We start from the raw sequence: 25,404 nt of genomic DNA on the forward strand, positions 1-25,404 counted from the left end.
CCTAGCTCTGGAAGACCCTGGCTGATACGGTCATCATCATGTATCATATTCCTTATTTCCAGAAGGTGCAAACTCAGGATCAGAGACTGGGTCTTATTTATAGGAGTGACTCTTTGCCTCCTGGTATCAGGCCATAATTAAAGGATGTGGCTTAAGAAATATATACCACCTGAACACATGGGTGAATGATGTAGGAAAACACAGGACATGTGTGGTCCAATACAACATGAATGAAATGAGTAATTACTGACAATAGACAGGACTAACCATAGGAGGTTTCCAGAGATCAAACTTTAAATTAGACTGCGAATATTATACAGAAGGTGGCTGGGAAGAGTGAGGGGCATAGAGAGAGAGCTAACTCAGGAAGGCCTAGAAAATGATCTGTGGGTGAAAAGAAGCAGACAGGCTACACTTGCAATGAAAGAGGAAAGAAATAATAGAAAAGCAGGTCAGTGAGAACAGAGCCCCATTGTGTTGACAAAATACATGCAAAGAACTCCTATTTTTCCCTGGAAAAGAAAAGTAACAGACCAATGCTCAGGCATGCCTGTGTGTGCATACACACATGGTACAGAACTGGAACATTCAGAGAACTGGAAGATTTGCTGTTTGTCAAGGCAAGTACCCCATGTAGCTGCACGAAGAAACAAAGATGCCTGTGGCACTGAATGCCTGCAGTCTCCAAGCTTACAAATACACGAAGAGCCTCTTCCAAGGCTCATGCGCCACACTTAGGGTGTTTTGTGTCCTTCCTTGCACTGAGCCCATGTTCCTATAAGGCCTTTGTAGCCATGTAGAGCTGAAAAGGAAGTCACGGTGTCCCGTCCCCGGCAGGACGACTGGCTCTTTTGGTGGATCCGTCTTGAAAAGGCAGAAAATTGAGAACTCTGGAGGTTTAGGCTTGCCTTTGCCTTCCAGAGAAATAGTCACATCGCCTAAGAGAATGAAAAAGCTCTTTCATAAGCTCAATTTTCTGTTTGTGCAGATGGCAGTGCAGATTGGCATCACAGATTTTGAAACAAATTTTTGTCCCATGGACATTGTTTCAAGTTCCCCAAAGCTGTAACAGCTGGGCAGCTGCAAAGTCACTCAAGTTTCTCTGTCCCCAGAAGCAAACTCCTTGTCAAGACAGACTCCAGGAAGCCTGTTTTCCAGAAAGGACAGCAATCTTTCTCCCCTGCTACTTCCAATTGCCTGCATTACCTCTCTTTCTTTGTGTATTCACTATTCAATAAATATTTTTTGACCACCTGTCCTGTGCCAGGCATTGAGGGTCAAGCCTAATGATGTAATGAATCAAGAAAATAGGCAGAAAATACACAAAACAGCTAATATCTATTTAGTGCTTTCTGTGTGCCAGACACTGTTCCAGATACTTTTCCTACAATGAACTAATTTTTGTCTTATAACAATTCTATGCGGTAGGTTCTATCATTATTCCCATTGTAGAGATGATAAAGCCTTGCCCATAGGTATAGAATCAATGTCTACAATCATGGGGAAAGAAAAGAATAGAACTGGACCTAAACTCAGGCAGTCGAACTCCAAAGCCATCTTAATCCTAGGTGGATAGAAGGGTCAAGAGCTGACAGTTGGATAGAGAAGCTCAGTAGTGGGGAGCACTCAGGAGGTGCTAGTAACCCCCACTTAGAGCTAAGAGAGAAGCTTTGTATTTAAAATTCAAGTCAGACCATATCTACCTACTTCTCAAAATCTTTTAATGGCTCTCAACTGAATTTATAATAAAATATACACATCTGCCATGACCTACAGATGCTCTGCCCAACCTTGTCTCTCTCAGTCTGGCTGGCCTTATTCCTCACCATTGCTCTAACAAGCCAAGTCCCTGGCTGAAGTACCTTTGAGATGTCGGTTACTCTCATCCACCCACCTCAACTCCTTATCAGTGTTCAAGTCTCAAGTGCAAGGTCACTTATTTACAAAGGTCTTTTTGTTGCCTAATCTACTTTAGTTCCCTAATAACTAATGACAATAATAATTACAGCAAATATTAAATGCTATTAGGTGCCAGACGGTGCTATAAATTTTGATTTACATATAATAACTCCTTTAACTGTTACCACAACCCTTTTGGTAAGTATTGGTGTTATTCCCACCATTACAGGTGAAACAGTGAGCCCAAAGCAGAGTTTTCTGTGCTTTCCTTCATTACAATGATCCAATGTACAATCGTTCATTTATTCATGTGATACTTGGTAGACTGTAGGCTCTATGAAATCACTGTCTAAATGCATTCCCTTCATCACTGCATGCTCAGCATCTACAGTAGTGCCTTGTATACAGTAAGTATCTTCCACATGTTTTTTGCAGAAATGAATGAATGAACAATAGACACATATGAAACATACTTTTTTAATACACATTTGCTTACTGCTTGGAATAAAATCAATAGGGTTGAAAGGAATAAAAGAGATAATTACTCTTAAAAATAGCCATTATTAGGGTTGCTGATAATCCAGTAACATTTTTGTTCCCCTATTGTGACAAACTCACCCCTCCTTCCTTGAGCTATTATGTCTATGGTTTACAGGCAGAAAGAGCACTGGTTGCAAGAAACACAAATCTGTTTCAATTCTGATGTCATCACTTGCTAACTACACTTTTGAGTAAACCCCAGATACTCCTTTTCTCAAACCAATGAAATAGTGACAGTAATATCCACAAAATTAGGAGAGATGATAGATGAAAAGGTCCTAGCAGAGTGCCTGGCACAGAACAGAAATGTCATATCTACTAGCTCCTTTTCCTCTCCTGAAATCAGACACAGGCATATTAAGCTTTGGTAATGATCTAGTTTGTTATGCTAGCAGGGCTATCCATTCTAGACCCTATAAATTTGAAGTCCCCAAATACAATTAGTGGTTAGGAGGTGCAGAGAGAAAGCCTTCATTCTCTAACCCACTGCCTCCATGGCGTCCGTCGAGCTGGATGATTGCCATGGCCCCAGCTCACTCCGTGGACACAGCCAAAGAGGGGCTAGGAAAAGTACACAAAACTCTGAGGAGTCACTTTTGGTCCTTGTCAGCAGCTTCTGGCCAGGAGGAAGTCAAGACAATAAACTATGAACCAGTGAGTTCTGTGGCCTGTTCTCTATTTCAAGGGGACAGTCCCTGCTTTGTTTCTCTTCTCTTGGGTGAAAACTGTTCCCTGAAATGCTCCTGGCTTCCGAGAACAGCTCTGGAGGCGACTCCATAATGTGCTGGCCAGCGGGTGATCAGAAGTACGCAAGCAGAATGCACCCTGCCGCCAGGATCCTGCTGTCTCAGGGATGCAGGAGGCAGAAAAGGGAACTTAGAGGGTCCTCTTCCTTCCTCCTTTCTCTCCTAGCAAATGTCCATATTGTTCTCCTCCAGACCAGCCCTGACCTGCTCTTAAAGAGAGCAGAAGAGGGTAAGGTGGGTATGAGGGTGTTTTCCCACTCCCCATAGTAACTGGAAAGGGCACAAAGTCTTTCCAAAGGAGTCAAACTTCTCTCTGATTCTTCTCCTTCTCCTTGCTGAGTGGCTTGGATTAAAGAACCTGTTTCTGCATTGGTGTGTGCCAATCCTGGGTCTGAACTTCAGTACAATTGTGATGAGCTCTACAGCTGTAATCATGCTATTTTAAAACTGTCCTCCTCTCGGCTTATTTAAAAGAAAGTTCTCAGTCAATGCAGATCTATTTCATCAGAATCCTAAGTAATTTGGCTTTCTTCTTTCCACTCTGCTTTTAAGAGAAACCACCATACTTAGGGTCCTCTTATATTTAGTGTTTCCAAGTCTCTTGGGCTTTCTACTATATGTCTTAGAGAATCCTACCTTCAGCTCTAAATCTACTTCTACATCATTGGATTTTTATGGTTGCAGGGAAAAGACTCTTAACCTTCAAAGAAAGAGGGTTTTTTAAAAAATAAATTATTTATTTTATTTTTTAGATTGTACAGTAGTTCCCTCTTAACTGCAAGGGATATATTCCAAGACCTCCTGAAACCACAGATAGTACTGAACCCTTTAAATGCTGTGTGTGTGTGTGTGTGTGTGTTTTTAATCCATCCCTCTGATAAAGGTTAATGTATAAATTAGACATAGTAAGGGATTAACAACAACTAATGATACAATAGCTCAATTACTGTATTGAGTAAAATAAGGGTTGCTTGAACACAGTACTATGATACCACAGTGGTCACCTGATAACCAACGTGGCTACAAAGCAACTAACGGGCAGGTGGAGTATACAGCATGGATATGCTAGGCAAGGTGGTGATTCACATCCCGGCAGGACGGAGCAGGATGGTGCAAGATTTCATCACGTTATTCAGAAGTGCATACAATTATAAAATTTTGAAATTTTAAATGGAATTTTTAGCTTGATATTTACAAATCATGCTTGACCAAGGCTAACTGAAATCATGAAAAGTGTAACACAGATAAAGGGGGACTACTGTATTACTATGGAAGGGAAGTAGACAGGAACCTTCAGAACCATCTCAGCACAGCTTTCTGTTTTGGTTCCCTACTGCTACCAGAAGGCGTGTTCTCTATGGACCACACTCTGAGGGCTTGTCCTGTACTGGACGTTGTGTGAGGCTGCTTATGGACTGATACCACCAACACTAATGCCGGCAGCTTTCCAAATGCTTTACCTACGTTAGCATGTTTAATCCTCACCACAAACATGTGAAGTAGGTGCAATATCCAACCCAATCAACCCAATGCCAGAGCTGAGGCAACTGAGAAACAAAAATCTGAAGTAATTTGACCCAAAGAAACCCAGTAGGAGAGCTGGATTTTGAAAGAGGCAGCCTGGCTTACTTATAAGCACTCTACCTAGGATTTCCAATTTAATCCTAACAACAATCCTATGGAATAGAATATTAAAAAGGCCATTTTCCAGATAAGAAAACTGAGTCTCAGGGAAGTAACCTGAGAGATTGATTCAGATTCCCAAATTAGCATTCCACTGAAGTACCTACTTTGTGTCTGGTCCTGTGCTAGAAACTAAGAGGAAAATACTGTATAGTCTGACAAACTCGACATATTTAGTCATTTTGTTTTCTTCCATTTCTTTTAACAGGACCACTTTGTGCTGAAGTGATATAATAAAGAGGTTACTTCAAGTGCATTGAAAAAATCACATGTAGTCAAGGTCAGCCAGGGATGCCAGCGCTGTACACATGCCCTGGGAGCCAGCAGATATTTAGGCAGGCCTGAACAAAGCCAAATATGCACCTAGTTCCTTTATAGTACTTTTGGGTTCAGGCATGGCCAGGCATTCATTCAATTGTATTTTCTCATACATTTATTGGGCATTGATTATGTTTTATGTTATATATCAGGGCTACAAAAAAAAAAAGAGGATTAGTATTTGAATTTGGAATACTGCTCTTGATTTAGAAGAGGAGAAAATTAATAAAATAATTACAACATAATATGACAAGTACAATAGTTAAGATTTTTGAGACCATAATCAAACAATAATTTTGGGTTTGTTGAGGAGACTGAGTGAGCAAATGGGATGAGTCCTGAAGGATGAAAAAGGGACTTTCCAATTGGGAAGTAGTGTTTTGTAAGCATTTACTATATACCAGGCCTAGAATAAGACTATATATATATATATTTTTTTCTCCTGACTCTAGAATCTAAGAATTAGAGAACATAACTTGTTCATAGTTTCAGTGTAAGAAAATCCCTGATCTGAATATGTGATGGTATTTTGGGGAGAGGCAATCTAAGTAGAGGGAAGAGTAGGTAAAAAGGCGGGGAAACCAAAGAGCCAGTGCTTGCAGGAAGACTCTCAGAAAAGTCCAGCCATCAGTGGGGTGCATGGGGGTATGAGGTCAGAGAAGAAGTTAGGAGCAAAATTCCAAGGGCCTTTGCATACCTGCCAAGAAATTTGGATCTGATCTTAAAGGCTAAGAAGAGCCAAATAAGAAAATAACATAACTGTAACTGGGTTTAGAATAATAGTTCTAGAACCGGAATAGCAGCTGGATTGGAAGGTAGACTACGAACCAAGTTGAAGATGACCGTCATGGTTTAGGTGCAGGATGAGAATGCACTGAACTCCAGGAGAAGCAGTGGAGAAAACACAGAGGAGGGAAGATTAAAGACAAAAAAACAAAACAAAAAAAACCCAAAACTAACCACTGGCTGTTATATAGACAATAAGAGAGATGAAAGAGGTGGTTAGTGATGTTGCTCCTGAAACCAGGATGCAGGAAAAGGAAGAGTGGTGGAGGGGTGATGGATCCGGGTCTCCAGATGGACCAAAAGGGGTTGCCAAAGGTGTTCAGATGTCTGAGTTTATATGCATGATTAGTGATGAGCCTGGGACAGCAGGGAGTGGCAGGACAGGGACTGAAGTGAGAGGAGGATTATATAGCCAGTGTGTGGTAGACTCTGACAACCAGACTTTGAGAAATCTGCCGAAGGTGGCTCCCTGACATTGAGCCTGGGAGGTGGCAGCATCCAGGTGTGAGGTGAATTTTTGGCTCTGACTCCTGAGGCTGCCCAGGTAAACAGAGCTGTCAAGAAGATCCAGGAAGAGGCAGCTGTTTTCTGAAGGGCTCTCTGACACGCCTGGGAGCTGCATGATCAGGCTTGAGGCAGGCAGCAGCTGGGGTTTGGGAGGACACAGGCACGTGGACATCCTCCTGCAGAAGCCCTGCATGAGGCAGCCAGGAGAAGGGAATCTTTCTTCCCAGCCTCCTCCTCCCTTTGCTACACAGCCCCGGTGCCCCAGGACCGTGTTGGCTGCATAAAGAAAGGTTGATTCATAGATGCAGCAGTTTGAGCCACATGGAGGCAGCAAAAAGGACAAATTGTGTGTGTGTGTGTGTGTGTGTGTGTGTGTGTGTGTGTGTGTAGGAAGCTGTTTATTCAGAAAAACATATATCAAACACAACCTTACTGGCAGACAATAGCGATTGGACTAGATAATTTAAGCCACCAAATAAACATCAAGATCAGATCGGCTGGGTAGAGCAAAAGGTGAGACTCATTTTTCGAAGTGGGGTACCTCCTGTCATGGTCTTAATTACAGGAGATACTTTTGCACACAAAACATTCGGGGAACAATATCTGGGTATCTTCCTGAGCCTACTGTATGTAACCAAAGAGAAAGAAAGGCCGGAACTAAAATGCCAAAGAAAGAAAGAAACTGTTTGGAGATAGGTCTGCTACAGTATAAACTTTTCCCTTTCTCTGGCTTACTGCTATAGCAAAACCTGATGGTTGTCTTTGTAAAAAACGTGTCTGTATCTAGGTCCCTGGCAGTGATTTGCCTCTGGGAGGGCCAGCAATCTATTTAATGACTCCATTGACGTCAATAGCATAACTGAAATACTTACTAACATGCATGATTCCAACTTTCAAGGGGGGTGGGTGGATGGTGTTTCTCAGCAGTACAAAAACATGAAGTGGAGTCCATGCGGAACGAACTCAACTCTTCAGGCAGCTGGTGAGCGATTAGATGCTGCAGGTCTCATAGGTTCCATTTAATATGAAAAAATATCCATGTTAAATTTAGAAATCAATTTTAAATGAGTAAAATTAGCTGCCAGTGAACAGGACATTATTTTTGGCAATGTTTGTTCAAGGGTAACATTTTAACTATTCACACTTTAGCTAACTTGCTAATGTTTTTGCCACTGTCCATACTTAATTTTAGACATATGTGAAATAATTGCAAATCAATATAAACAGCTCAGTGGGTTGATGCTCTGGGGTAAACTTTCACAAGAGGGCTATTTTAGACAAAAGTAATTCTTACAAAACAACCATTTAGGGAATTATTCTAAGAATTACTTGGGACTTTTCTGGTGTACTCGTCCTATCATTTTGTATGCAGGTTGCTTAAACACTCAAGGTGGGTAATTAAGCCACTTATCCCAATAATTCAGGTCACACAGCATTAAAAATGATGAGGAAAACATAGTTTGATATTTCTACTTTTTTTATTTGTCATTTCCTCCAATCTGTCCTTTATTGTGATTGGACACAGCCTTTGGTAACAAGATTGATTTTATTCCTATTTGCCCATAAGTGTTGTAATCCTGCCTGACATTTCTTGCTTAATGTAGAAACCAAGCAAAGGTTCCGCTTGTGCTAGGCTTCATTTCCAGTCATCTGACATAGAGGAGCTCTCAGGCCATTGTTGGAGTTCTCAGACAGCCCTGTGCCCCTTTCTCTTTCCAGGCCTTGGAAACTCTGGCAAAGAATAAGAACTGAATCAATCAATGTTTTGACTTTCTGAATTGCTTAGACTCAAAGACAATCCAACTGAGCTCTCATCTACTCCTTGAACAGATCCTGCATCTGGTACCTTCACTCAAACCTCAGAAATACTCATAATCAAGAAAAGATATGGGAAGAACCCACATAGAAAAATAGGCTTTCCAGGAGAAAAACCTCTTCTTTCGTTTGTCAACTGGTAAAGAGTCATTTCCTCCTTCAGAATAGCCTGGATATATATATATATATATCAGAAGAAATATATTTTCTGAAGCACTGGAAAAAACCTACCGAAGTCAGTTTTTTCACTTAGGTCAACCCATTTCAGACTTTACTGGAAAATGCTGTACTACCTCATTCTATCTCTCTGAACACAGTCTTTTCTGGAAATGCATCCTAATTGACTAATGTTAGAAACCACCATAAACCAAGCCTGTAGATACCCAGGCTGAGATAGACTGCACCTGCAGCAGTCTGGGCTGAAGTCCTTAAGACAATTTTCTAGTCATTTGGGTGGTTTGCTGTCTTTTCCGATGAGCCATGGACTTCTGAGTTATTCTTATAATATCTGATCCACAAGTGGTGATGTTCCTACTCAACATGTTTCATGGAAAAATCTAGAACAAAAAAAATAGTATAGAACATCCTACTTTACACATCAGTTTGACTGTTAAAATATTATATATGGTACATTTTATTATAAATCAAGTCACATTCATATGACTCAGTGGTGCTGACTATTAAAAGCAATAGTTCTCCAATCCTTTTATAAAGCAAAGAATCATTTTAAAAGGCCGAGATCACTTGGTAATTGTTTTTCTGAGTAAATCCTCACATTAATGACATTCCTACAATCCTTAATAAAATATGTGCAACAGCAAAGGATAGACGGGTGAGAAAAGTGAGATAATGATCACATAACCTCACGTGCATCCATTTTAAAAAATTACATGATGTGATTTTTCTCTATTGAAGATAGTTTTGGGGCCTGAAATCCTGTGAATTATTTCAGTTTTCCATTTTGAATACGTATAGGTGACAGAATTCAAGTTCCTGCCTTGTTTTAGAGTTTTCTCTCTTCTATTTTTTTAAACTTTCTGTTTCAATCCTTGAGCACCACACAGAGAAAGCCTGGATTTCAAGCTTGTGAAAAGGCAAAATGTGAGACAAATGGAGATGCTCATTAGACTCCAGAATTTGCATTTTCTACACCCTCAGGAGGATTTATTGCCTGATTTTCCTCAACCTGGGAGCATATGGCTTCCACACTGCTCTTCTTCCTGGGTTGAAAAATCATTACTCTTCTCAGTTTTCCTCCTCAAGACTTAACTCTTTTATATTGTCTATTTTTTGGTACTGGGGATTGAACCCAGGGTACTCTACCACTGAGCCACATCCCCAGCCCTTTTTATTTTTTAGTTTCAGACAGGGTTTTGCCAAGTTGCTGAGGGCCTTGCTAAATTTCCTAGGCTAGCCATGAACTTGCATCCTCTGGCCTGAGCCTTCAGAGAAGCTGAGATGACAGGCATTCATCACTACACCCAGCTAGATTTAACTCTTTTTATTCAAAACATGTACAGACACACTGAACATGTATGCACAATTATAGGATGGACCTCTTTAAATTTCAATGCAGCAATTGATTTTAATATGAAAGATAAGCATGAATGAATATTTTCATAGTCACAGAGATAAAAATACTGGCTCATTATTAAAAATTTAATTTTATGAGCATTTTCCTCCAGTTAAAGTCCCCACATTTTATGTGGTTGTCCTGGTTGATTCAGCATTTATTGCATTTCTACCACGTGAAAATCACTGTTGATACACTGGGAATGATAAAGAGAGGAATATAGCACAGCCTGAAACTTCAGGAGCTTCAGCTCCAATGGACAAGCCATTCCAGGAGTTACAATGCATCACAGAATTAAATCAATGCCATGACACAATAAAGGAACAATTATACCAAAAAAAAATTTTTTTAAATGTCTTTTCAAAAAAGAAAAATTTGTGTTGAGCCATGAGAGCTGAGAATTAGCTTGGTTCAACAATGAGAAAAAAAATGTATTTCAAACTGAGAGATTTCCTTTGACTTTTGCGTGAAGGATCAATTTGCAAGAATAAATGTCTCAGTTTTTTGACTTCTGAAAATTAGCTGTTAAAATGAGTTGTACTTCCTTTATTTATATAGAAGATAAAGAGAAGGAGGAGGAGGTAGAGGAGGAAGAGAAGGAGTAGGAGGACACTGAGAAGCTGCCTTTTAAGAAGATTCCACTTTTTCTCAAACTTGCTTGTATGCAAGAAAGCAGTTGTCTGAATCAATCACGCTTTGCTAATGAACTACTTTGTTGCTAAATCTGCTTACATTATTGTGGATTTTTTTTTAATCTTTTATTTTAGATTTCAATTGAAATACATGAGTACAGTACTAATAAGTGAAAATCTGATCTTATTATCATGAAAAATCATGTTTCAAAGCAGCCACTCTGGTTCTCTATTCTGTTTGCTCTGAGCCATTTATTTTTCATTCCCCTTTAAAGTTTCTATTTAAACACACCTCTTTGTCATATGCTGATAAATATTAAAATAACAGGAAAAATCTGCCTGACTTATTTAAGCTGATAATAAGAACAAAACACGGGATGTGTGTCTCCTCCTTCCTTTTCTGACTGTGGTTAAGAAGATTTTGAAACCCATAATTACGTAATAATTGGTATCACTACATTCTCTTCCCAGTGAAAAGCCAGGATTTTTTGTAGTTTGCCACAAAGACAGACAAAAACAAATTGCCTAAGTGGTATTGTCATTTCTGTGCTCCATTGTTTTAAAGGAATTTAGCAAAAGAATCTCTAGCTGCCAAGCTGTAGTTACTGTGCCAAAAATCACAAAACAATCTTTCCAACAGCATCTTTGGCTAATGAACTAATTTATAGAACCATAAATGTCACATATTGTCCTACTATCTGTCGGTATGTATCACAAGAAAAAGGAAACACAGTCTAAATATTCAAATTGATCTCAAAAACATCTTAGCAAATTTGCCAAACAGAAATACCAGCAGCCGTACCTTACTGGTCGGCTAGTGAGATGAAATGATAGGTGTTTCAAACCCAGCTCCTTTCATCTCCAAGTATGCAACACCAGTTATATGATAAAACACTCTATTTTGTTTCTTTTTGTAAAACTTCTAAAGGAAAACAGTACATCCAGCACCCTAGGTTTTTGAAGTCCATAGTTAATAGTATTATTTACTTCTATTTATTTCCTATCATGGGGCTCCAGAGTAAACTCACCCTTATTTAATGTCTTTCTTTCACTTTTATTCTTGTCTGCAATCTTTCTTTTGTAAAAATATTTTTAGAAGCGTCTGCCATAAATACTTTGGAAACCAATGAGCCAATGGAATCGCAGCTTTTGTTCCCTTCTTTTAGAAGTTGGGCTTTTGTGATACTTTCGTGATACTTATGGTCAGAGTACTAGCATGAGATCAGAACTTCCAGGTAAGGAAGAGCTAAGTCTAAAGGGGAAGGTACAGTGCTGCTAGAAATGGAATCGTGTGATAGGCAATGTTAGATGTGAGGTGGTTATGCTTTGAGTTCATCTTAATAGTTTCTTCTGTTGTTTTGCTGAAACTCACTACTACAAGAGTGGGGCAGGATCAAGGGGAAAAACTGCATTTAGACTTAAGAAAAGGTGATCTAATGGTTTGTGTATTGTGTCAATAATTTGTGTTCAACTCATCTGCATGGTGTTCCCTTATGGTGGTCCTTCCTCTCATCACTCTCAACACTGCAGGAAAAGCAGATGCACAGTACTGAATGATGAGAGATTAGGTTTTTTTAAAAGAAAGTAACAAAAAACACCTTGGAGGAACAAGTTTGAAAATCTCCACGAGAAATGATTTGTGACCTGGAAGAACCTTCGGTTTCACACCTGGAAAAGATGTAGGTGTAGTGACAGCTATGATTGATGCTAAGAGGAAACCACTAACATATCCTTGGAACCCCTGAGGCCAGTGTGGGCACCTGGGGGGGTCACTGAGGTCAGCTCTCCTGGAATTCACTGGAGCCTAAAGGCTTAGGTCAGCCTGCACTCTATCACAGCTCTGATGGCTGCTCCTCTGGTGGGAAAGAGCAGCTCATTCCATCCATCACAGTTGGAAAGCCTGCACATAAAATGGGCACATTTTTTTAATACTGCTTTTAATTTGGTTTTACTTGGCATGAAGTGAAGCTTTAGTATACCTTTGAAAAAAGTCACCAAGAGACATTCTTCTGAGAGCCACAGCATGCAAACAAATGTTATTCCAAAGGCAGTTCTGAATAAGAGGCAGTTCTTATTTTGAAACATGGAGATTATCTCTGATGACATGGCCTACCTTGCAGGTTGACTCTGGAGACAGGAGGCTGACTAGCCGCTGGGGACCTCCTGTGGAGAACGAGAAAAGAAGGGCTGAGTTCGTGTATTAATGCTCCCACCCTGCTGTGATCACTGAGGAGTTTTCCAGGTCATAATGAGCAATCAAGTGACATAATGCTATCTCCGGAAGGCAGGCTCCTGTAACGTGGGTCGATGACTACAATTCTCTCACATCCAGATGGCCTGGAATTTCCCTCTGCACAGCCTCAGGATGTTCTCACTCTTCAGGAAGGAAGTTGTTTACCAGGTCCCTAGTCAGCCCCTCTGTTTGGTGTTTTGCTGTCCCAGGAGTCTCTCAGAAGAGGAGACATTTGCTCAGGCATCATTCCAATGTCAGAGTGAATCCCAGTTCCTTTGGGTAGTGCAACCAGAGGAACCCTTAGAGAGCAAAAAGTTCAGGCCCTGCAGTTTTTGTATCTCAGGAGACTGGGAACTCAAGAGCTGAAGTCACTTGCTAAAGGTCACCCAGCCACAAGCAACAGTAACCCAGCTTGCTTAACTTAGGGAACTGCCTTTTTATGGAGGAACTGGGGCATCATTCTTCATCATAGCAAGTTTCCTGATAACAACACTCAAATGAAACAAGCAAACAAACCCATGTTACACTAATAGTGGGTCTTTTTCTCCTTTTTGTTTCTTTTTCTTATTCTGTACCTCTTCCCCTAATTTTGCTGGTTTCACCAGCCTCATGCTTTGCAGAACTAATGTTGGCAGACTCTTCTGGATTCCCAGATTCCTGAGAATCTCCCAGTGCTATCAAATTTTAGGGTGCACTAGAATCACCTAATGGGCTTATTAAAACATTCTATTAAACACTACCTCTGGAGTTTCTGATTCAGTTGACCTGGGCTGGATTTGAAAGTTTGCATTTCTAATAGGTTGCCAGGTGCTGCTGTTGGGGTCTGGGGACCCCTCCTTCAGAACCACTGGTACTAAGGATTCTCTATCCCACTAAGGAGCAACAGGATGTTGGCAATGAGCAAGAGAGTGGCACCTTAGGCCCAAAGCTCTCAAACATGGATAAGCATCAGACACATTTGGGGGAGGTCTCTTGAATCCCTTTCTTTATCCCTGAAAGTCCATTTCAGTATATCTGGGATGAGGCCTGGGAATCCATATTTTTACTCCTTTGTGCATTCCCAGGCACAGAGAAGTTTGCCAAAGAAGCCAAATTCTGAACAGTAGAGAAAGACCTACAAAGTTGTTGCCAAAGAAGGCTTTTCCTACTGATTTTCCTACATAATTATTTTTCTAAGTACTCTATCAATCTCTGATCCCTTATGGGTAATCCAGCTTCTACATAGTAATGCACTGTAGCTATAGTCTGTAGATAGGGTCCATATTCAGGACTAATTTCCTAGCTGAGTGATTCTAGGCAGGTACTTTTTTTTTTTTTTTTTGGTACTGGGGATTAAACTCAGGGGGACTAGAACACTGAGCCACATCCCCAGCCCTATTTTGTATTTTATTTAGAGACAGGGTCTCACTGAGTTGCTTAGTGCCTTCCCATTGCTGAGGTTGGCTTTGAACTCGCGATCCTTCTGAGCTGCTGAGATTATAGGTGTGTGCCACCACACCTGGCTAGGCAGGTACTTTCAAATCCTCTGTGGCACCAAATTTTCATGTGAAAGGGAAGGGAAATTATCATCTAATGATCTTTTCTCTGTAAGACACTGCACTGCTTCCTTTAGTGGGAATACTATTGCATTTTAAGGATAAGGAAACAAGCTCAGAGAAGTTATTAAAGCACACATGGTTTCCGACCGGCAGGATTCAAAGCCAAGTCTTTCTGAATCCAAAGTGCAAGCTCTTTCCTTTATACCCTCTGCTGATAACACCTGCGTGAATACTGAGAGCTGTTTTTCAGGAAAACTGAGAGATTAAATTCCAAACCCTTGGCCTGGAGTTCAAAGTCCTTCACTCTCTCGCATCAACATACTTTTTCTAGGCTTATCTGAATTCCTCCTGCCTGACATTTCTTCTCAAACCACTGACTATGTGTTCTATGCATCTTGTACTGCTCCTTTGTAGAGCTTTAAACTGTAATTAAAATAGTCCCCAATTAGAGTTCAATAGATGACTCCTTCAAGGTAAACTGTATATGGGTAGGCAATGACTTGTTCACTCCTGGATCCCAGCATGGCATACAGGATGGTATTTCACTTATCGATCCCCCAGCAATACTTGTTGAATTAAATAATAACTGGATGGATGGATGGATGAATGAATGAATGAATGAATGAATGGATAGATGGGTGGACTGGGAAAGATTTGATTCATGCTTGGCCAATGCCAAACTTGATTACTTCTTTTTCCTTGAATATGTGTTGTCTGTTTCCTGCCACTGCTCAGGTCATTCCTCTGCCAGGGAAGCATTTCCCACCTTATATATCACCTGCTGTTCAAAGACCAAGCATCTTTCTCAAAGGATACTCTTCTCAGCTGAAAATCATTCTTCCTCTAGACTCTAATGTGTCTTTGGAGTCATTTCCCATGTTATGATTCATATAGGTACATATATCTCGACCAATAATCTGTGGCAGAATCCAGTTCTTTATATCCTATGCAAGACCCACCAGCTTCCTGGCAAATAGTTGAACTCCCAAAGCATTGGCAGACTTTTGATTGGATGGACCTTTGGTATAAAAGTGATTTAAGGAACCAAATACTCCATAGGAATGTGTTCCTTTTCACATAACAGTCTTGGTTCTATATATGTCTCACTGTCTCTTGAACACGCAAAATCTAATTTATGGCTGTGCCTTTGCATACATTTTGTTTAGTTGAACATCTTTCTTCTCCTTTTTAAGTAGCTAACTCTTTCATGTGACCTGGGACTGCACTCAGGGCCTACGAGTGGGCCTTGTCCAGTGCTATAATATTTCCTGAGTCTACCCCATCATTGCTGTGCTTACAGTGTATTGCATTTACCACTTTTCTATCCGTTTGCCCAACTCATCTGTGAGAAATGTAAGCAAAGACTGAGTGTTATTCATAGTAGTACCTCTAGAATCTAGCATAATATTAGGTATGATGTAGATATTCAAAGCATATTCACTGGAGTAATAATCCATTTTTAATGATCTTATTTTGTATCTATTCCTGAGTTACAAAGAAGCCTTTGTGAAAGGAAAGAGTAAACTAGGAGATTCTAAATGTTGTCCATCTTTGCTTATAGCACCCAATTCTCTCAATGAACTTCTTGGAAATTAAACATATTACATAAACTCCTTCATCTCAGAAGTTGTTTTTGAAAATATGACTTTCATTTAGAGTTGTTAGTTCAGATAAGCATCTCTGTGTGTAAGCTTTGGAAAGCCAGGAACCATGTTTATGTGGTTCATCACTTATTCTTGAGATCTGGTGCAAGAAAAAGGTTTAATGATTTTAAACGAATAACTTCTGAAAGCCACATTACTGCTTGGAGGACATAAGAATTCCAGTGAGAAAACTGTGATGAATGCAGGGGAAAATGATATTGTTGGCCTAACTTCCAATGGCCCATAACTTAGGGAAAGATCATAAGAAATTCTCTGCCTGGCTGCTGGAGATGGTGATATGAACAGGGAGGGCCACAGCACTTAATTTTTTCCAGCCCTGAATAGTACAATGGAGAGAAAACTGGACTATGAATAAGAAAGTAGGAATTCTAATCCTGGCTCTAACACCTTCCAACTGAGTAGCCCTCGGCAACTCACATGAACCTTTTACTTTCTTCCGGACTTGGGGAGAGCAGGCAGCAGCTAACATCTACTGCTGATTTACAATGTGCCAGGCCTGTGTGTGGGGTTTTTCATATATTTTTCTGACTTACTCTGAGGAAATCTGGCTAGGTTCTTTCCAGCCCAGAATGCTCAAGATTTTATGATTCTCAGCTAATTTAAATCCCATGCCAAAGTACATAAAGCAATGAAAGGCATATCAGACATACACTTTAAAAAAATGAGATCATTAATTCTCTCCCAAAGATTATTTATATTTTAATTAGATTATGCTTTGGAAGAATGTTAATAGAAAGATGTTGCATTGATTTCCTGATAGCCACAGGTAACATGCATGATATTAGTGACAGAGTGGGATGAGGAAGGACACCTTGCTACAGGCTGGTTACTGGTTACTGACTCCTGGACTGTGGGCACTTTCACACAGACATCTGATTACTCCATCAGGAAAAGTCTGAAGCCAGTAAATAGTTTAGGGATGCTTATCTATATTAACAACTCTAAATGAAAGCCATATTTTCAAAATTAACTCCAGGGATAATGGAAATAAGGCTGAATGTGCAGCCAAGAAATACAGGCCCAATCAAGTGTCCCTCCGTGTGATACACCATGGAGATGCAAAGAAATCAGTTCAATGGGAACCTTTCGATTTTCACCCTTTGGGTGGTAAAATTCAGGCAGACAATGGACTACTTTTATGCAGAGCAAAGAGCCAAGAGATAAAAGAAACCTTCACTCTGAGAAGTGCTATTCTATGTGGGAGTTCCTTTTCATATACAAACCACACTAACCAGATGTCTCATACAAACCACTCCAAGGAAATAATTATTGCTTAAGTGTTTCATTCAAGACAGGGAGTGGCACCCTGAACCCAAGTCAAATATCCCAGAAAGCAACTTCTGAAGTCCATGAATCTTATATTCTTGATATATGTGGAGGCTGGGGGTGGGAAATAAGTGTACATCTGGAATGTCTTTCATTGCTCTTAGGATGCTGTATCCACTCCTGGCACATAATATTATCTGCACTTCCTTCTCTAGGATTTTCTCCAGTTGTTTGAGGTTATTGACTATCAAGGAATAGACTATGGAGAATTCATTAAATGAACCCTCAGTTCTCCAACCTGCCCTTGCCAGGCTGCTCCAACTGTGGTCCAAACCCATCATTCTGGTACACTCCTTTTGTAGCCCGGGCTACACTCCCTTTGGTGGAGCTCTAGTGGGGATTTTCCCTGTCTTAAGTTTTTGTTGCTTGCTATTGGTTATAATAGCAATTAATAACAGGATCAATTCTGTACAGACATGTTGGTGGATTTGAGAAATGTCAGTCAATGCAGCTATCCTATAGCTGGAGATCTATTCTGTTTGGTAGTTGTGGTTTGTTTTGGACCAAAGGTGACACAAAGGGCCACGATTTGAGGGGTGGAAATAGGCTGTAAGTCAGGTTTTGTATGGCAATTATGGTCTCAGGATATTTGATTCATAAAAGCTTATATGGCCCCAAACCCACAGGACTATCTGAGGACCTGATTGTTAAGAAAGTAATTTAAGCTGACATAATTTAATTGTCAGCAGGGATAGGATGAATGCCCCAGTACTAACTAGGAAAGACCACCTAACCCATGCTAACGAATCAGGCTGAAATCACTAGGCCCGCCCCTCTTTTTCCTTGGAGCTACACAGTGTAGTGGTTTGGGTACAGTCATGCTAAAGAACCCTTTAAAATGTGTCCTTTTTCATCCTTCCTCTCCATTCCCCCCTATATCATTTTGGCCCTCACATTTTATTTCCTGCAAATACTATCTTAGCTAACGTCTCTGTCTTTGGGCTCTCTGACTGTCATCAGTTCCATCAGTTCTTCTTAAAGCTTATTGTTCCAAAGCTCTCCAGGGACTTCTTCCCATAACCCAGAGGACTTAGTAGGGGTAGAGAATGGGAAGAGCTCTGCAATGAGAGCCAGAAAGCCAGGTTTCTAGTGTGACTGCTGCTCACCAGACGTGTGTGGCTATATGCTTGTCACTTCCTCTCCTGAAGCTTTGTTTCCTAACCCACAGAGAGGGGGTGCCAAGGCCTGCCATGAGATTCATTTATGGTGGTTGTCACTTAGATAATGGATATGAAAACACCACAGTGTTACAGTGCTTCTGGATTTAGCAAGAGAAATTGTCTATCAATTATAACAGTTTAAATTTGCTGGGCTCGATGGTGTTTTGAATGCTTTACAAATATCAGCTCATTTAATCCTCAAAACAACCCAATTTTACAGACTAGGAAACGGAGATTTAGAGAAAGAAATTAACTTGCACAAATACATAATTTTAAGTTATTCTGCAGAAAGCAAAAACAAAAATATAGGAATAGAGGAGAATCACTTCTAGAAAATAATTTTCTAAAAAATTGCGGAACTTTCTTGAATCATTACTTATTCAGAAAATCATATATATGATGACTATTTATGGAAAATTAAACTGTGTGTCAGCATTCTACTAATTCTTGGGAATTCAAAGAAAAATAAATCCAAGTTTCCCTCTAAGAGCTGCACAGTCTAGTGATTGGCCAAGATCCACAAAGGAATGTGCTAGGGTCTTTAGAATATCTTCCAGTCACATGAGGGTCACTATGCTATGGAAGAGTAAGGGAAAACATTCTGATAAGGTGATACTAGAAGGGACACCATATCATATTATCATAAAATAGAGCTAGGACCTGGCCAAGAGGACACCACTAGGAGGAAGGAGACATTTCAGGAAAAGAGAACAAAAAGTCCACAATTAGGATGGAGAAGAGAGCATGCAGGGAACCGCTAGACCACAACTATTGAACACAATCCCATGTGGCTGGAGACCTGGTCTGGTTATTCACCACTGGATCCCCAGGCACTTCCTATTAGACAGTAAGCCCTGAAAGGGCAGAGAACTTGTCTGTTTTGTTCACTATTATATAATCAGTACTTGCCAAAAAGTGGGTGCTTAGCTAATATTTGTCAGTGCACATGTACATGCATGAATGAATAGTACATACTGAATAAGTCCTTACTGGATGGATTTTGATAAATAAGTAAACAGAGAGTACCACTCCAGAAGAGGCTGGGTCAAGTCTCAGAGTTTCATATACTGGCTGAGTATCTGATATCTGAAATGCTTGGGAACAGAAGTGTTTCAGGTTTGGGATTTTAGAATATTTGCAAATACGTCATCATATACCTTAGAAATGGGACTCAAGTATAATCACAAAATTTATTTTTTTGTTTTATATACACCTTATTATACATGGAACCTGAAGGTAATTTTATACAATATTTTTAGTGCCCGTGTGTTTTCAGTGCAACCCATCATGACAGGTCTGCTGTGGAAATTTTCACCTTTGGTATCATGTTGGCTAACGCTTAGTTTCAAATTTTGGAGTTTCAGATTGGGTGTTCAATCTATCTGTACACGACACTAAACATAAACCCAACCAACAATCAGTCATATTAATTTGATCTGGGCTATAAGGTACCTTGGGTACTAAGCACTAGCTTCTAAATTTTTTCTTAATGATGGGAGTGGACCACTGCAATGGTCCACAAATATGCATTTTATTCATTAACCATATGAGTGCAACAAACAATTGTGATCAAACAGAAAGTTTGCTCTGTTAGAAATCTGGAGAATAGTTTAGAAAAATAGAGTCCAAAGGTGGAAAAGCCTCTGCTCGGGTAGGCACATTCGTCTCACAAGGAGGCTTAAAAACAAGTTATAGGACAGTGAACCGAAAAGAAATCACTCAAAATAGGCCACTCTCACTTTTAATAAACCCACTCTAGGGAGATTTGAATGATCACAAAATAGAGGATTGGTGAATGACTTTACAAAGACCACAGACAGGACACTCTGTACTTTGAACACTGAAAAATCGAAAGACTTAAGTTTTGGTCCCTCTGTGTCTTTTACCTATGTCATGGTTGCTCCCGAGGGCTTGCATTTATCTTTCAATTAAACACAAAGGTTGAGCATCATGGATTCTATGACCCTCAGAGCCTGAGGATCTATTAAAACATGTAGGAGAGTGAACTGTATAGCACTTACATTAGGCTTATGGATTGAAATGATTTTGGAAGAGAAAGTTACTGTCAGGAATAACAAGTTCAACCCCGTCACTTTACAGATGAGGAGACCAAGGATTGGCAATGTTAATTGAAACAAGCAAGGTCATGTATTTCACTAGGGAAAGAGAAGAATGTAATTCCACTATTAATCATCAAACTGCACGAACCTGCTTTATGTATTATCAAAAAACCACACCCCTCAAAAAAAGGAAAAAAAAAAAAAAACAACAAGTAACTTGAGTTTGAGCTTTGGTTATCTTTAATTCTAAATTTGAGTCTCTTAATTCATTAACATCTTATTTTAAAAGAATTTTAATAGCATTTTTGGTCATTTTTGGCCAATATGACAAATATAAAATTTTAAAAAATATCCTTGTCTCATTATTTCATTTATTGAACTCCTCTAGTATAGTTAAGGGTTCAAAAATCAATAAAACCCAGACTAGATAATTTCTAATGTCTTACCAGTTTCAAAATACTGTAGTGTTCTATCTTATTTTCAAATTTCATTGTTTGTGGAAATACAAATTTCATTGTGTATTTAGTTTGGAGAGCAAATTTCCATGCAATACTTGTTTGTTTGTGGGTTTTTAAAAACTGCTGTTAGGTGTTTTTTTTTTTTTTTTTCTTTTATGGAAGGGATTCATAACTCCACAGAGTCAGTGCTTACTTGTTGGATGTTCCATGAAGGTTTGTCAGTAGAGTGAAGTTATTTCTCACACTTCGCAAGCTGGCAAGGACCTATAAAGAAAAGGTTTCAAATGGTTAGTGACAAAAGGGGACAGGTGCCAGGCTCCAAGGCCACATTTAGGAACCACACCCAGGGACAGAGTGAGATTGAGCCAAGACCAGCATAATACGTACCTGGGCAAATGGAGTGACAATCAAGTCATCGCCATGTCTAAAGAAAAGAGAGAAAAAGAAACATTCAGAAACACACCTGAATTGCAACCATGACACACAAGCTATAATATAACTTGATCAATATTAGCAACACATGTATTCTATAAGTACGTCTACCTGGATAGAAGGCAGGATTTGCAATCAGGCAAAAATGGGGATCCCAAGAGCTTTTAAGAAAAAAAAAATAGCACCAAGTTCATGACTCCTAGATTTACGGTGATTTCACATACAAGCATTTACAAGTAAGCTTATATCCTCAGGGTATCATTCCATTAAACAGCAGACCCAGAGTACTGTAATTCAAAGCGACTTGTGGATTTTGGTTGTTAGAGCCAGGAAATTCAAAGGGAGGGCTGCTCACAGGCACACACAGAGTTGGAAAAAATGGTATAACAGTCTGGATAAAGGTTAACTTTGGATTTCCTGGCTTTTGTTGATTTAAACCACAGCTTTAATGCCATTTAAACACAGATTTCTGTCTGGGAATCCCATTACTTTTTTTTAATTTTTAATATAATTTTTTTTTCTTAAAGTACCCAAGGAAAAGCTTTTAGTGGAAGTGAACAGACTGAACCTCCTAAAACCACACCATTGTTACTCATTTGGTCCTGAAGACCTGATTAATGTGTAGCTAGTGTTTTGTAAATCTGTACTTGGGACTAGTCAGAAAAGTGTTTTCAGAAGTGTACCTTCGCTCTCTCTGATGCTTGCTTTAATAAATCCACTTATGCCGACATCCAGCAAGCTCTCTACTGAAGATCTTAGGCCACGTGTCAGCCTGAGCTGCAGTCACAAAATCAGGCCAATTTTTTTGTCACGGTGTGAATCATAACAGCACCGAAACTGGTGACAATGAGCTCCCCTCACAGTCTGTCTCTCCCTTCTCTGTCCTCATGATTGCCATATGCATGCAAATATGGCAGCCTATTCATTAACCATATGAGTGCCTCCAACAATTATTAGGCATGTGCCTCATACCAGTCACTATGTGAGGCTGGCGGTGGGGTGGTGGTGTCCAGATTTGAACAATGCATGCCTCCTCCTTGACTTCTTCTTCTCTGGCTCAGGCTTTTAGCCTGGGCCCTATTTAATACTCTATGTCCCTTTCCATCTTTGTCTTTAGCTAGGAGCCTCATTCAATTTAATCTAGCAAACTTCTTGTGTGCCCACTTTGTACAATGATAATAAAAAGAATATCAACAAAAGGGAAGCATTCTTTGTGTGACTCACAACAGCAGCACAGAAGATGGTAATGGTGGGCTCCCTTCTGTCTACCCCTCTGTCCTCATGATTGCTACATAAATATGTGTGTGTCAGCTCCTTTATGCACATTATCTCATTTGAATCTTAGAACAAGTCTTTCAGGCAGGTACTGTTTGGTATTCACATGTGATAGGTGATGCCAGCTGCAGAGCAGTTACCCAGTTGCTTAACCAAAAATGTTAATCAGCCAAAGAACTGAGACTGATTCCCACAATCTGTGCTTTAAATATTATGCTTCCTATTTTACGGTGACACTGCACAGTTGACAAATCAAATAAGGAAAGGCTAAGTATTGTTTGAGGTGAACTTTGAAGGGCAGCCTTTCAGAGAGGGCTACAGACATTTGTAGAGAAGAAGGTGAGAAGGTCCCCACACCCATATTATGGACAGCCTGGTCAAAGATTATGGAATTGGTGCTTAATTTGGTAGGAAAAAATAAGCAAGTGAAGTTTCTTAGTGAGATGGGAAGTAAGAGAAGCAAACTGAAAGTGTTTTTGTAGGTCAAATGCTAGGGAGGCCAAGGATAGATCAGAGAGGGGACATACTCAGAAAGAAGAGTAGGAGGTATTGCAGATGAGAAGGTATGGGTATGGCCAAGATAGGACAAGACTAGCTCAAGACATTCCAGAGGTCTTGCTAGGACTCGGTATTTAAATGAATAAAGAAATATTGCTTTCAATTTAAAAAATAGGTATCTGAGAAAATAGTCATGAGTAGGAACAAGTAAGGAGGAGTTGGGGCATTTGGAGAATTCTGAGTTTTCAGAGCACATGTGGTATTAAGGCACTTGGCAGAGACATCAAGCAATAAGGCTGAAATGCAGTAATTAGATCTATAAAGTTGGGGGTCTCCTACAATCATAGGGATACTTAAGGCAATAGCAGGGGATGGCTTTCTCTAGGTGGCTATATATATATATATATATATATATATATTCCAAGGAAGAACCTTAGGGCTCTTGCAAAGTAGTCCAAGGGAGAGAGAATAAAGAATTAGAAGAAGAGCGGTTGTGATACATGTGTGATGAACTGTATCAAAAACTTCTTCCTAGTTGTTTTCTTAAGATGAACTTTGAGAGGGGTGAAAAATATAGCTGCTCATTGAGATTACTGATGCAAGGTCCATATTGTTTCTAAGATGTCAGAGTGAGTTGTTATGAATCAAGCAAATCTCTTACGATTCCTGGATTTCTGGAGTGTAAAAATCTGTTGACAGCAAATAGCACAATGAAATTCATATATTTGTGGTACTTAGAGCTGATGTATTGGTAAATGAATTGGGAAGCTACTAAAACTGCATAAAGTAATGATTAAAGGAGATAAACAAACATTAATAGGGAATGTTATCACTGTTGAGCTTTTGAAGTTAAGAAGAGCAGAATGTTCCAGAGCAGGAGATGGATTTGATGGATTTGCAGATCGTAAGCATGTTAACCCACAAAGGATTTGAGCTGCAAAAGCCAATGCTGGATGTCACTGAGGGCTACTAGAGAAAATATCAGATAGTTTATAATGAGTATCAGGACAGAAACAAAATAAAATTGTTGAAACAAACAAAATATTCCAGGTTATGAAACTATTTGAATTTTGAAAATCATAATTTAATGTATTACCAATTAAAAGTATACTGGCGTGAAAATAACAAAACACTTGATTAGAAACACTAATGCCTTTCTTGATTTTCCAAACCACCAGAAAAAGCCATTGTGCTTAGGAACAAGGCTGGATATTCAGAACCGTTGCATGAGCAACATCTAGTGAAAAAACCAGTACATTACAATTTTGTAGAATAATTGGAGATGAGAACTATAATCTTGAGTCTTAGCAGTGGGTTTTGAAATTGACTGAATGTCTTCTCAGAACAATGAAATATTTCCCCAGAAAGCAAAAATCCTGCTTCTAACTGCTGTACTCTACATTTTATGGATTAACTTCACCTTCTTCTGATACCTTCTTGTGCAGAACTGTAATTTTGGTCTGCCTCATAGAGATATGTATACTATAGTGGGTAGGAGCAGATTTTGGAGATAGACAGCAAGCTTTGCTTTATAATTGTGTTATTACTAGCTCTGAAACATCAGATAACCTATGTTCCAACTTCTTCATCTGTAAAATGACAATTAAATGAGATATTATATATGTACAATTCTTAATAACAGGGATTGTCATATAAAAGCATTTATTTCATACACTAGTATGGCAGTAGGTAAAAAAGTGGATGTGTAACCGATGTGAATCTGCATTATGTATACAGGGTAAAAATGGGAGTTCATAATCCGCTTGAATCAAATGTATGAAATATGATATGTCAAGAACTTTGTAATGTTTTGAACAACTAATAAAAAAAAGCATTTATTTATTTCATCATAGTTATTTTAAGTTAATAGTAGTATCTTTATATTATTTTTATTTTTATATCTTTATATTTATTTTATATTTATTTTTGTTAATAGTGGTATCTTTATAACTATGATTAAAGAGTTGCATGTCTATCTTCCAAGCTGGTGAGAACTTCTTTAAGATACTCATGCCTGTCCCTGTTGCAATCAAGAGGATGTGAGTTTACAATGTACTTTACAGTTTACAAAGTGCTTTCATAGACATTATTTCGTGTGATAAAAGGAAGCTCTGGATCCCAAGAAATGATGTGACCACTTATCTCTTTGACCAAACTTGAAACTTCATTCTCCTCATCCCAACAATAAACTATGGACCCCTTTGATCCTAACTTGCAAATGCTTATTAATCATCCACTGGACCTGTTCTGAGAATCATTCT

The 25,404-nt window shown here is 39.4% G+C and overlaps 1 protein-coding gene across 8 annotated transcripts in view; it reads right to left on the reverse strand.

Moving 5' to 3' along the window:
• Pde4b (phosphodiesterase 4B) overlaps positions 1–25,404 on the reverse strand; it is a 523,657-nt gene that overhangs the window by 85,220 nt on the left and 413,033 nt on the right. For 5 of the 8 annotated variants that reach the window (XM_048815208.1, XM_048815207.1, XM_048815209.1 and 2 more), the window contains 3 exons: positions 21,326–21,362; positions 21,132–21,202; positions 12,613–12,662 (listed from right to left, as the gene is read on the reverse strand). In XM_048815208.1, coding sequence (XP_048671165.1) covers positions 12,613–12,662; positions 21,132–21,202; positions 21,326–21,362 — 158 coding nt within the window. The other 3 variants (XM_048815211.1, XM_048815214.1, XM_048815215.1) reach the window with 3 other exon arrangements.

The sequence above is a fragment of the Marmota marmota genome, unplaced genomic scaffold (assembly GCF_001458135.2).
Source record: "Marmota marmota marmota unplaced genomic scaffold, marMar, whole genome shotgun sequence".
Classification (NCBI taxonomy): Eukaryota; Metazoa; Chordata; class Mammalia; order Rodentia; family Sciuridae; genus Marmota; species Marmota marmota.